The sequence below is a fragment of the Entelurus aequoreus genome, linkage group LG01, assembly GCF_033978785.1.
Source record: "Entelurus aequoreus isolate RoL-2023_Sb linkage group LG01, RoL_Eaeq_v1.1, whole genome shotgun sequence".
NCBI classification, from domain to species: domain Eukaryota; kingdom Metazoa; phylum Chordata; class Actinopteri; order Syngnathiformes; family Syngnathidae; genus Entelurus; species Entelurus aequoreus.
Genome location: NC_084731.1, coordinates 80,078,058 through 80,090,557, shown reverse-complemented (window position 1 = coordinate 80,090,557; position 12,500 = coordinate 80,078,058). Strand labels below are relative to the sequence as shown.

The 12,500-nt window shown below is 39.5% G+C and overlaps 1 protein-coding gene across 18 annotated transcripts in view; it reads right to left on the bottom strand.

The window, feature by feature from the left end:
• The window catches only part of cfap221 (cilia and flagella associated protein 221), a 121,888-nt gene that overhangs the window by 81,516 nt on the left and 27,872 nt on the right, over positions 1-12,500 (bottom strand). For all 18 annotated transcript variants that reach the window (XR_009827345.1, XR_009827342.1, XR_009827346.1 and 15 more), the window contains 9 exons: positions 9,917-10,017; positions 9,582-9,668; positions 9,410-9,505; positions 9,200-9,300; positions 9,020-9,123; positions 6,245-6,404; positions 5,723-5,849; positions 3,686-3,785; positions 3,484-3,571 (listed from right to left, as the gene is read on the bottom strand). Coding sequence is in view for 15 of the 18 variants with exons in the window: in XM_062059414.1 (XP_061915398.1) it covers positions 3,484-3,571; positions 3,686-3,785; positions 5,723-5,849; positions 6,245-6,404; positions 9,020-9,123; positions 9,200-9,300; positions 9,410-9,505; positions 9,582-9,668; positions 9,917-10,017 (964 nt within the window). In the remaining 3 variants the exon portion in view is untranslated. The remainder of the gene's footprint in view (positions 1-3,483; positions 3,572-3,685; positions 3,786-5,722; positions 5,850-6,244; positions 6,405-9,019; positions 9,124-9,199; positions 9,301-9,409; positions 9,506-9,581; positions 9,669-9,916; positions 10,018-12,500) is intronic.

Genomic DNA, 12,500 nt, shown 5'->3' with positions numbered 1-12,500 from the left:
TGTTTAATGTTCGAACTGAGAAACTTTTTTTTTTTGCAAATAATCATTAACTTAGAATTTCATGGCTGCAACACATTGCAAAAAGTTGGCACAGGGGCATTGTTACCACTGTGTTACATGGCCTTTCCTTTTAACAACACTCAGTAAACGTTTGGGAACTGAGGAGATCAATTTTTGAAGCTTTTCAGGTGGAATTATTTCCCATTCTTGCTTGATGCACAGCTTAAGTTGTGGTATTTTAGGCTTCATAATGCGCCACACATTTTCAATGGGAGACAGGTCTGGTACAGGCAGGCCAGTCTAGTACCCGCACTCTTTTACTATGAAGCCATGCTGTTGTAACACGTGGCTTGGCATTGTCTAGCTGAAATAAGCAGGGGGCGTCCATGATAACGTTGCTTGGATGGCAACATATGTTGCTCCAAAACCTGTATGTACCTTTCAGCATTAATGGCGCCTTCACAGATGTGTAAGTTACCCATGTCTTGGGCACTAATACACCCCCAGACCATCACAGATGCTGGCTTTTCAACGTTGCGCCTATAACAATCCGGATGGTTCTTTTCCTCTTTGGCCCGGAAGACACGACGTCCACAGTTTCCAAAAACAATTTGAAATGTGGACTCGTCAGACCACAGAACAATTTTCCACTTTGTATCAGTCCATCTTAGATGAGCTCAGGCCCAGCGAAGCCGACTGCGTTTCTGGGTGTTGTTGATAAACGGTTTTCGCCTTGCATAGGAGAGTTTTAACTTGCACTTACAGATGTAGCGACCAACTGTAGTTAATGACAGTGGGTTTCTGAAGTGTTCCTGAGCCCATGTGGTGAAAGCCTTTATACACGGATGTCGCTTGTTGATGCAGTACCGCCTGAGGGATCCAAGGTCACGGGCATTCAATGTTACGTGCAGTGATTTCTCCAGATTCTCTGAACCTATATACAGACCGTAGATGGTAAAATCCCTAAATTCCTTGCAATAGCTCGCTGAGAAATGTTGTTCTTAAACTGTTCGACAATTTGCTCACGCATTTGTTCACAAAGTGGTGACCCTCCCCCATCCTTGTTTGTGAATGACTGAGCATTTAATGGAAGGTGCTTTTATACCCAATCATGGCACCCACCTGTTCCCAATTAGCCTGTTCACCTGTGGGATGTTCCAAATATGTGTTTGATGAGCATTCCTCAACTTTCTCAGTCTTTTTTGCCACTTGTGCCAGCTTTTTTGAAACATGTTGCAGGCAATAAATTACAAATTAGCTAATATTTGCAAAAAATAACAACGTTTTCCAGTTCAAACGTTAAGTATCTTGTCTTTGCAGTCTATTCAATTGAATATATGTTGAAAAGGATTGGAAAATCATTGTATTCTGTTTTTATTTACGATTTACACAACGTGCCAACTTCACTGGTTTGGGGTTTTGTATAATGGAATATTAAGAGAATGCGAAACTCTTACCTTGTTTACTTCCGTGACGACCTTTTTAAAGTTTTGCAATCAATCAGAAATATTAAGCAGTTGAAAGTCAAACATGGATAAGAGTGGAGAGAGTGTTTTGCATTGTTCTCATCATGGCTTGCAATGGATTTAAATGGTTGTAATTCTGAATGTTACATGGCGAGGTAGGGGAAATAATCGATTTTTAGATGCATTGCATTTTGGACATGGACGACGATTATGGAATCAATTCTAGAATAAACGTAAATAATTACTCATAAGCTCATACATGATGTCCCAACAAGGTGGAACTCCACTTATATGTTGGAGCGTTATCTGGAGCAGCAGGCAGCTATATACTCTGCATTGACCCACAAGACCCTGAAGAAAAATGTCAAAGACATCATCACCCTGTCTGATGATGATGTCAGAGTGGCAGAGGAGGTCCTCCAGGTGCTCAAAACTGTTACATCTCTACTGAGCACTGAAACTTCACCATCCGTGTCAATGATCCTGCCACTGAAAACAAGGAATCTACAATCCATGGCTCAAAGTGTGGAAGACAGCAGCATCACTCCAGATGTCAGGCTTTATTTCACTATCTATGTTTCAAGGAAGATGATGTGCCTTCTTATGTTGCACTTTAAGTTTTTTTTTATTAATGGTCATTGGTCCAAGTTTAAAGAAAGGAGAAATGCCTTTTTATGTTGCACTGTTTTTCATTAATTATGTTAAAAAGAAGATGTTATGCCTTGTGCACTTTAAGTTGATTTAATTATTTTAATTTAATAATTTAAAAGTGTTAATAAACAAAAAGACAAAACTTATGTTTAGTTGTCTAGTTTTTTTGCTGATCCAAAAAATGATCCGATCCGTGACTCTGATCTGAGAAACGATCCGAACTGTGAGTTTTTTTGATCCGTTGCACCCGTTGCATAAAGTAATTCAGACAGTTCTAAAATTTGACAGACTGCAGCGAGCCACCTCACCGAGAGATCAGACCGGCTCCTTTTTTATAGAGCGCTTATGTTCTAGTTTTGCACACGCGACATAAATTTAAAAACATTTAAGTCACCTGCTTCCTGTTTCAAATTTTAAAAGTTGCAAGTGATAAACACTTATTTAGTGAAACGAAAAGAAATATAAAACTGCATTAATATACAATTAATAAAGATGCATCAATAATAGATTTTTAATTGAATCGTAGCTCCAGAATAGTAATCGTCAGGCGCACAAAGATTCCCACTTCTAAAAGGCACAGACAACGCCATTAAAAATGGCTTTTAAAAAAATCTATTTTTTAATTGTCGCAAGTTTGTGAAGCAGGAATATTCAAAGTGGTTGTCACATACGAAGAGATACTTATTCCAAGTTAAAGGCACATTTCTGTGAAATGAAAAAGTTAGCCAGGAACCTTTTTTAGTTCTTTACACGAGACCGGAGGTGTGCGTGGTGACCTCCATCCATCCATCCATTTTCTACCGCTTATGCCCTTCGGGGTCGCGGGGGGTGCTGGAGCCTATCTCAGCTACAATCGGGCGGAAGGCAGGGTACGTGGTGACCTGTGCTAGTTAAAATGACCAATAACATAGCATTTTCGTTCTTTGGGTCGTACTTTGGGCATTTTGTCGGGCAGACTGCAAACGCTTGTACATATATAAAAATGGCGGACTCGCACCAAGAATTTCGGGTAAATTTCTACCATATACGGCTAATCTGCTGATGTCACCGGTGGGAAAAAAAATTGTGCAAATTACAAATGACTCATTTGGCGGAAGTATGAAGGAAGGCAAGATTGTTTGATTCCACATTTTCGAGACGTATGCATATCCCAAATACACGAAATAGGTAAGAAAAGTTGGTTTTGCATAATAGGTCCCCTTTAACAGATTCCACTGTTTTGGGAAGATGTTGAGGAATTTGCGTCAGTCACTGAGCAGACTGCATGAAAGTCAACTGTATGAACCACTACACTACCAGCAACAGGTTAATAATTTAAAAAGTGTTTATAATTTTTAAAGAAGAGGAGGATAATGGTTGAACCTACACTCGCAGGCGATTGGTTTGCTCTTCCTTATCATTCTGTTGAACCTTCTTCAGGAAGAGTGCTTCCTTCTTCTGCCTGTCCTGCAGATCTAACAAGCACAAAAGACATTTGACTAAGAGAACGCCACACTGGGTTTGTCTCACAATACTGTTGGTCTAGTGATCTGACACAGCAAGTCAGGCAATCATCCCAGTGCACTTACCCTCACTTTGGTGTTCAAGGCAAAGTTTGCTGAGGTCCTTTTGCAGTATCTTTGCCACGCCTGTGTGGGTGGAGGCATCCACCAGAGGTTTTGGTGCCGGCTTCAGGATAATTTGCATTTGCAAGAGCGAGAGAGAGATAAATCAATTTCTTCTTGGGGACAATACAGTAGCATATTGTAATAGCAGGCAATCAGGAAATCAGTGACAGCTCTAGGGATGGGTACCAAATTTGGTACTTTTATAGGTAACAACCGAATTTACATGAAATCAAACGGTACCATATGTTGATACTTGATGTCACGGCCGGTTGCATTTGGAGGGCAAACAAGCGTATTTATAGCGGGTTTTTCGGTAATGTTGCAATTTTCCATGCCAACAAAAGCAAGCATGCCTGATAGAAAGCCGTCAAAAGTAAGACTTTGCTTTTTAAAATGTGCTAGCACGATGCCAATATACATTGGCTATGCCATATAGATGCTACTGATAATAAATCAATCAAATTGTATTTATATAGCCCTTAATCACAAGTGTCTCAAAGTGCTTCCCAAACTCACAACATCCCCTGATCTAAACCAACATACTGGCAAGAAAAAAATGAAAAGACCCCAACTAGGGAAAAAGAAGAAACCTTTAAAAGGGATCGCAGACGTAGGGACCCCCCTTCCAGGGTGATCGGCTGCAATGGATTTCGAGTGGGTATAATTCCGTAATTGTTAAAATAATAGATATTGTGGGAGTCCAGTCCATCAGGAAGCCAACAGTTAGTCACAGGGAGGATCTTTTTCCGGGCTCAGTCAGGTCAGCCCACAGTTGTGCGTGGAAGAGTGGTTCACCGTGGGTCACTACTCAGGTCAGCTAGCACCTTATCCAGACTGGTACCTCTCCAGAAATGATCCGTGGCCCCCTGGTAGCCTTTCTCTCCTGTACTGATTAACAGTAGCGATTGTACGTGGCGATTACAACACCTCCTAATTTGTTAATAAAAACTACAACTAAGGGGTATGTTACAATCGAACAGCTGGTGTGCAATAGGTACAATACTTACAGTATAAACACTATTGTATGATTAAACAAAAGATAAGAGTGGCATATTCAACCTAAAAGCAAACACTAGGGGTGGGCGTATTGATCCAAATATCTATAGTATTGATATCAAGGAGAGTATTGTTATCAGATCAATACTTTTTTTAACAACATTGATATTTTTGTTGCAGTTTCTCGACGTCATATGTCCAGCAAATGACTTGATTTTCCTCAGAGTTCGCATTTATCCTATTCTATCTGTGCACCGCTCTCTCGCTGTCTCTGCCATTAACCCAGGCACACTTTGCTCCTCCCTGCCCTGCCATAGAGAGCAGAAAAGTCAGCACTGAAAGCAGTCTGTGACGGTACAGTTTTTATAGTTTGCATTTAGTTTACGCTACTTTGTAGTGACGTTTTAACAAAAAGGAATGTGGAGAGAAAAATATTATTGGGTAATCATTTTTGCTATTATTAAAAATGTTGCATTACTTTACATTGTTGTATTTAGGTAATACAAATATATTTATTTGCATACAATCTTTGTACTGTGTTTTATCTTAATCAACTAATTATTGTCAAATTAACACAATTGTTAGACCAGGACTTTGTAAGAAGTATCATAATTGATATTGGTACCGGCAATATTATCCCTATAATTACTTGGTATTGGATCGATACCAACATTCACAGTATCGCCTACCCCTAGCAAAGACTACTCCCTGGCAACAGTAACACAACAAAGACAAATTTAAATGAATGCATACACTTACAAATAGGATTCAGAAGGGTAAAAAAAACCAAGATATAACACCTGGACAGCTAAATTATATTATCAGCTCCCTGTTAAATGAATAAAAAAATGGTTATTCTTAAACAAATATACATACACAAAAGTACCAGAAAATAATAACGTTGTGTACCAAATTTCCAGGTACCTTATCGGTTCAAATGAAAGCTACCCATCCCTAGACAGCTCCAACTTTTATAAAATAAGGAATGTGCTCATACATTACCTTTGCTTTGACGTCATCCTTGGTGGACTTTTGTTTGACTGGACTTAGTGTTTTAACCTGAGAAGACACCTGGATGGCTGGTAAAGATCCTTTACTTTTAGCAGACGTGCCCCGATGATCCATCTCCCTATCCAATAATGGAATAAACATTAAAATTGATAGCGCTATCCAGAATAAGATTTATATCTCATAAAGTGAGCTGGAGGATTGATTAAGAAATTAATGAAAACATACATTTCTTATCTAGTATTTGGTTACTTTTTGGTTTCTTTGGCTGCACATCTTGGACACGATGCAGCAGCCACTAATAAATTATTAACTTTGGGACTGAGATAACATCAAGGTAGTGTTGTGGATGGAGCGGCTGCATGTGATGGATAGCTTCTTCTTTCTCATAGGACCACAATGAAACATCTGATGAGAATAGATGAAGTCATGCACATTGATTTTCAGTCCTGCTGCTGCAGGTTTCTGGTGGACCCAAGTGAATTCAATTCCCCTTTATAATCCGGTAATTAATACCTGAGAGCGAGGAGAGGGGCGGAGCTTCCAGTAATGGTACAGAGGTAGGATTTTGTGTTAAACTGTGAGACAACTAGCCGGACAGTGACCTGACTAGTCTCATAGCGACAGGGTTTGAAGGCAACGGTGATCATCGCTTGACCATTGGCTGGAATCACACCTGCAGCACAAAGACATGGTCAAAAAGTTATTTTTTTTAAAACTGGAGCGTATCCCAGCATACTTGGAACAAAAGGCAAACAACACTGGACTGGTCGCCATTGAACAACATTTATGTATACGCACACAATAGAATACAGTCAAGCCTGTTTGGAGCAACCACTCAATGCAAAGATGAAAATCTGCTGTAACTTTTTGAGTTTTCAATAGCGGAACGACAGAAACGAGTTAACACTCTTGTCAATCCTTCACTGCGGTTGTCTCTGCTAGGCCGCTAGCATAAACACACAGAAGTTGAAGCTTGTAACTTTAATGAACATAGTAGAAAGTAACTGGATCATCCTCAAAATCTATATAGTTGTCCCTTATCCCATTTCAGACTTTTCCTAAAGGTTTCATGAGAATCCACCTATAACTTCTTGAGGAATTTTGCTAACTAAATGACAGACAGACCGAAGGCAACAATTAAGTGACCTCCTGGAGTAGGTAACTATAAAATACTTCTACCAGGCCCTATCTTCCAATGGTAAAGAATCTTTAGAAAAAAAATAAAATAAAATCCAGACACTAATCCGGATCACCCCCAAAATATAATTTCTTGCTCTTTATCCAATTTCTGACATTCCCTGAAGGTTTCATCACAATCCGGCCATAACTTTTTGAGCTATGTTGCGAATGTAATAGGAAAGGCTTTTAAAGGGCTGATAAAGTTTGATAAAACTTTCACTTTCTTTTACTTTTTCTTCTTAGGAAGAAAGCGGAAGTTGCGTAGAAAAAGACTGCCTCCACGCTGCGCTCACAGGCTTTGGTCACACTCTCGATCAAGACTAGCCGCTTCGTGATTTGACGTATGCCTTCCAGAAGCTGTCGGACAATGTCCGTACGCAAATCTAAACTTATAAAAACACATTGCTGCCTGACCAACAAAGATATTAAATAGTGCACATTGAACCTACAAGCTGTGCTCTCCTAGGACAGAGTAAACGCTCTTTACTCAGAGGAATATGAGATAGAGGTGGTTTTACGGTGCGTTCAAGGACTGCGGAACAGAGTAGGATGCCACAACGCCTGCCAGAAATCATAAATGATAATAATACATTTTATTTGCTACACACTTTTAATTTAAATACATTTTAAACTGCTACAGTACCAGTATTTAAAACAATAAGAGCTTAGTCATGAAAAAAGATAGGATACCAAGACTAAAACACTATCAGTGACATAAGAAACACAAAAAAAATACAAAATAGTGGCTTTTCTAACAAGGTGTCCATTTTTTAAAAGTTATTTAAAAAAAATAACTCGGTCAAAAGATTTTAGTGTGTGTTCAGTGACGCAAAAGAAACACCAAAAAATGCAAAACAGGGGCTTTTCTAACAAGGTGTCCATTTTTTTTAAAGTTTAAAAAATTAAATAACTTGGTCAAAAGATTTTTGTGTGTTTATAAGTACTTTTTGAGCACATCCAGCGATTATAATGATGACCGTGATAGTTTTTGTCACGATAACCGTGATATGACATGTTCATGTCTTTACAGCCCTAGTTCACCGCGATAATTTAATAAATCTATTGAATAACTGTGCTCGGGTGCTGAAAGAGATACACAGAGTGAAACTTCTTGCACCCTGATTGGAAGCAACAGACAAAGAAAACAAACACTCACAGAAACGGCAATTATCATTAGCTGCGTTTCCATTACCCTTAGAAATGTGCAAAATGTAAATATCGCAATAAGAAACTGATAATGGAAACACCCATATTTCGAAAAACCTCTCAAATATCACTAAAACATATTTTGCGCTCTCATGAGGGTTTTTTTGAGACGTTTCAATATTGAAGTGTTTTGCTAAATGTTTTTTTCTGCATTTACAGGTCACTTAAACACAGAACTGGAGGGGCGCCAATGCAGGAAAACTAGGGCAGAACGGCCTTCTTGGTCTCGCTTACAATCTGTCGGCCGGAGGTGCGAGGCGCCGCTACCGCCGCACCGGACTGTCTCGCGGGTCCCTTCCCAGGAATAGTGGCCGACCCGCAATGAGGACACTGCCTTTGAGCGATCACCCGCTGCCTCCGTCTTCTATTGACGTCACGGCAACAGAATGGGGGATGACATTTTAAGAGAACTACCACTCATAACGCAAAACACACTTTGTTGGAAACACAAATGTACTTTTACAAATATCACTTTTATTTAGCGAAAAACTGCAATTGAAACATAGCTAACGCAGATTCAGTTATCGAGTTCATTTTCTTTTATTGGCCCAGGCGTACCGGTATCGGCATAGACACGTGGCCACTAACACAGGTTTGTTTGCATTCATATATTTGAAGGAGACAACAAATAACCATTGACTTTTATTTAAAAGGGATGAAAACAATCTTTTGTTGACCCATCTGGTCAAGTGCCAACATCAAGAGCTGACGGTTCCCAGATCCTAAACAGGGTTAGCGTGTGTAAAGTGCAGGCTTCCTCTACTAGGATGTATTAAATACACAACAGACACTTAAGTGGTTTGGAGAAAACACAGCACAGCTGCGACTAAGATAGGTTGTTTTTACTGCGCTGGGCTGGGGGAACAAGGCAGGGGACGCTACATCAAGTTGTTCCTACAGTACCTGAGAGTGGGGAGATGGAGAAAGCCTCATTCGGCTCAATCAGGTCCACTTGGAACTCCAAATTATTGGGAGATCTGCAGCTCAGTGGAATGACATGGCTAACACTGCAGGAAGGAACACACACATGTGGATTCCTTTATAAAGGAAAGTGCACGCTCAAACACAAATTCTGACACACACCTTTGTCCAAGTGGTGTAGGTGGTAAGTCAATGCGTGGCGGGACTTGGACATGGGCGGTGGAAGGGTAAGCGTAAACGGGAATTAGGAGGTTCTGGTCAGCCTTGAGAAGGGCGCAGACCGAGAGAGCAGACATGGAGGATGAGAGGGAGGCGTGAGTCATGAAAACATGGAAGATCTCAAAGCGCTTGTCGTCGCAGTCGGGCGCTCACCTCACAGTGAACCCGAATACAGTCGGAGACACGAGCCCACTCGTGGGGACAGAATCTGACCTTCACTGTGTAGGCGAGGCCAGGAATGAGCCGACACTTGATGGAAGTCACATCAGACAAAATGAACAAAGTTAAACTCTTTAACTTACTCAGCAAATTAGAAGACGAGTACCTTTTTGGCGTAGGTTGTTCGGAAGTGCTTGGACTGGGTGGGGATGATATGAATATTCAGCACTCGCGATGAGATGTTGATTAGTTTCTAAAGAGTAGGGCAGAGCGGTTCATTTAAAATTCATCGTGGGCACTTGAGAGAAGCATTTAGATATTCTCCATGCTTACATCCACATTCATCAAGCATATATGATGAGAAATTCATTTATATTTCCTTGAACCCAAAACAAGGGGATTTTCAAATGAGACCTAATTTTCTATTTAATGATTTCTCGAAATTAAGAAACTGGAATAAATTACAGTGCAACACAAAATCGGAGTGTTTTTTTTTCTCACCACACTCCTCGCGTAGTCCTTTTCCAGCTTGAAGCCAGTGAAGTGGATTTCAGGAGGATCCACTTCGATCAGGCTGTTGCTCTTCTCTTTGAAATAGACTTCTATATTTGGTTAAAAAAAAGAGAAATACATGAGTTGCATTGCACAACTTTGTGTTCTTTTCTGTTTAGTAAACGACTGTACGGACGGTGGAAGAAACCTAAAAAATAACAAAATGCAGCCAATGGAATGTTTTAGATCTTCATACTGGAGATCGAGGATACTGTTTTTTTCAGGGTCGATAACGATTATTAGTAGTCGACATTCATTTGCAGTAAAAGTTAGCTAAACATGAAGAGTATACCATATTTTCCAGACTATAAGCCACTACTTTTTTCCTACGAATCATCCATAATGTATATATCTGTAGCTTATAGTCTGATGCAGCTAATAGATGTAAAAATATGTTTTTCTTCTAAAATTTAGTGGGTGCCTCTTATATACAGGTGTGCTTTATAGTCCATAAAAGTATGGGACGTCAGTAAACAGCTGGACAAGGTTTTAAGTTGTTTTTGGAAACGTCAGAACAGTAGCTACAAAATGTTTTATGTGGCGCAAATGTAGTGTTTATTTGTGTGTCTAAGAGGAGCATCGACATTTTAATTTCAAAAAATGGGAAATCTCCTGTGAAAATGTATGAAAATATGGGATTTCTCTACATAACAATAACTCACCATTTATAGCGGTTTATGGATTTAATACATTGTGAGGTTTCCTTGTGAGGAACCCTGAAATATTACCAACATTTAATTAAATAATTCTACGCTCCGTCATGTAGCTTATAGTTGAGACATTTTTCAAGCTGGCTACATGATTTCTTCCTGGATCTTACAGAAAGTATAAGAATGTGTCAGCTGCTGCTTGCTGTGCTTTACTTATATAGTATAACACATCTACTATTTGGCAAGATATTTACACAAAGTTTGGATTTTTGTCAGGGATATATTCTCTGTCGTCCTTATGTCCATCCATCTCTATCGGGTTATTTGATTGAATCAAGGAACCTGAAGCACCGCATGCTCTTTTAAAGAGCCCACACCGAGTGTTGCGGACGCAGGCTTGTTGATCGACTCAATATCTGCAGTAGCAAAACGGGACCAGGAAGACGCCAGGAAAGAAGGACAAAAACTGGATAAGCTGACAAAAATTAGAAGTTTTGACAGGTAAGCAAAGGAGACGTACCGCAGGCGACCAGCACTGTAAGAAAGAGAGAAATGGGGGGGGGGGGGGGGGGTCCAGCAGACCGGAGAAGATTTTGCAAAATAACTCAAATGGCTTGTCAAATATCAAAACATATTTTCGGGAAAATTATTGTCACTGAAAGTATGTTTTATTCTTAAATGGATACAATAAATAAAAAAATTGGGCTCTAGTAAAAATGTATTTTTTTCTCATGTAGGGCAAACGGTTATTATTTATCTACGTCAGTGATTCTCAAACTGCGGTACACGTACCACTAGTGGTATGCACCAACGAATCACTTATTTAACTTTATTTAACATCTATATGCTCCCACTAGGACAAATCATGCTAAATAATAACATTGACCATCATTGCTATGCCGATGACACCCAAATCTATGTAGCGCTATCACCAAATGACTATCGCCCCATAGATCTTCTGTGCCAGTGCATTGAGCAAGTCAAACACTGGATGTGCCAAAATTTCCTACAACTAAATGAAGATAAAACTTAGATAATTGTTTTTGGTGCTAAAAAAGAAAGGTTTAAAGTCGTCCAACACCTTCAATCACTGTCCCTGAAAACCTCAAATAAAGCCAGAAATCTTGGGGTTATTTTAGATTCTGATTTACATTTCGACTGTCACATCAAATCAGTAACAAAATCGGCCTACTATCACCTCAAAAATGTAAAAAGACTTAGAGGGCTCATGTCAGCTCAAGACTTTGAAAAATTTGTACATGCCTTTATTACCAGTAGGCTAGACTATTGTAATGGTCTCCTTGCAGGTCTTCCCAAAAAAAACTGTCAGGCAGCTACAGCTTGTTCAGAACGCTGCTGCTAGAGTTCTAACAAAGACCAAAAAATGTGAGCACATTACACCAATTCTTAAATCCTTACATTGGCTCCCTGTACATCAGAGAATTGATTTCAAAATCCTCCTGCTCACATATAAATGACTACATGGTCTAGGGCCGAAGTATATTACTGATATGCTCCCACTATATAAGCCCTCTAAATCACTAAGATCTTCTGAGACCAATCTGTTAGTGGTTCCAAGAGTAAACTCAAATCAAGGGAGAGCATCATTCAGTCACTATGCAACAAATAGCTGGAATAAACTTCCTGAAGATGTCAGACTTTCCCCAACTCTGACTACTTTTAAAACTAGACTGAAGACTTTTATGTTCACCTTAGCTTTCAGCTAAATCTTTTAATCTTTTAACGTCTGCACTGTTTTTATTTTTATTGTCTGCATTTTAATTTTGCTTTTATTTTCTTTCATTTCACTTTGTTGTCTGTGAAGCACTTTGAGTCTGCCTTGTGTATGAAAAGCGCTATACAAATAAAGTTGCCTTGCCTTA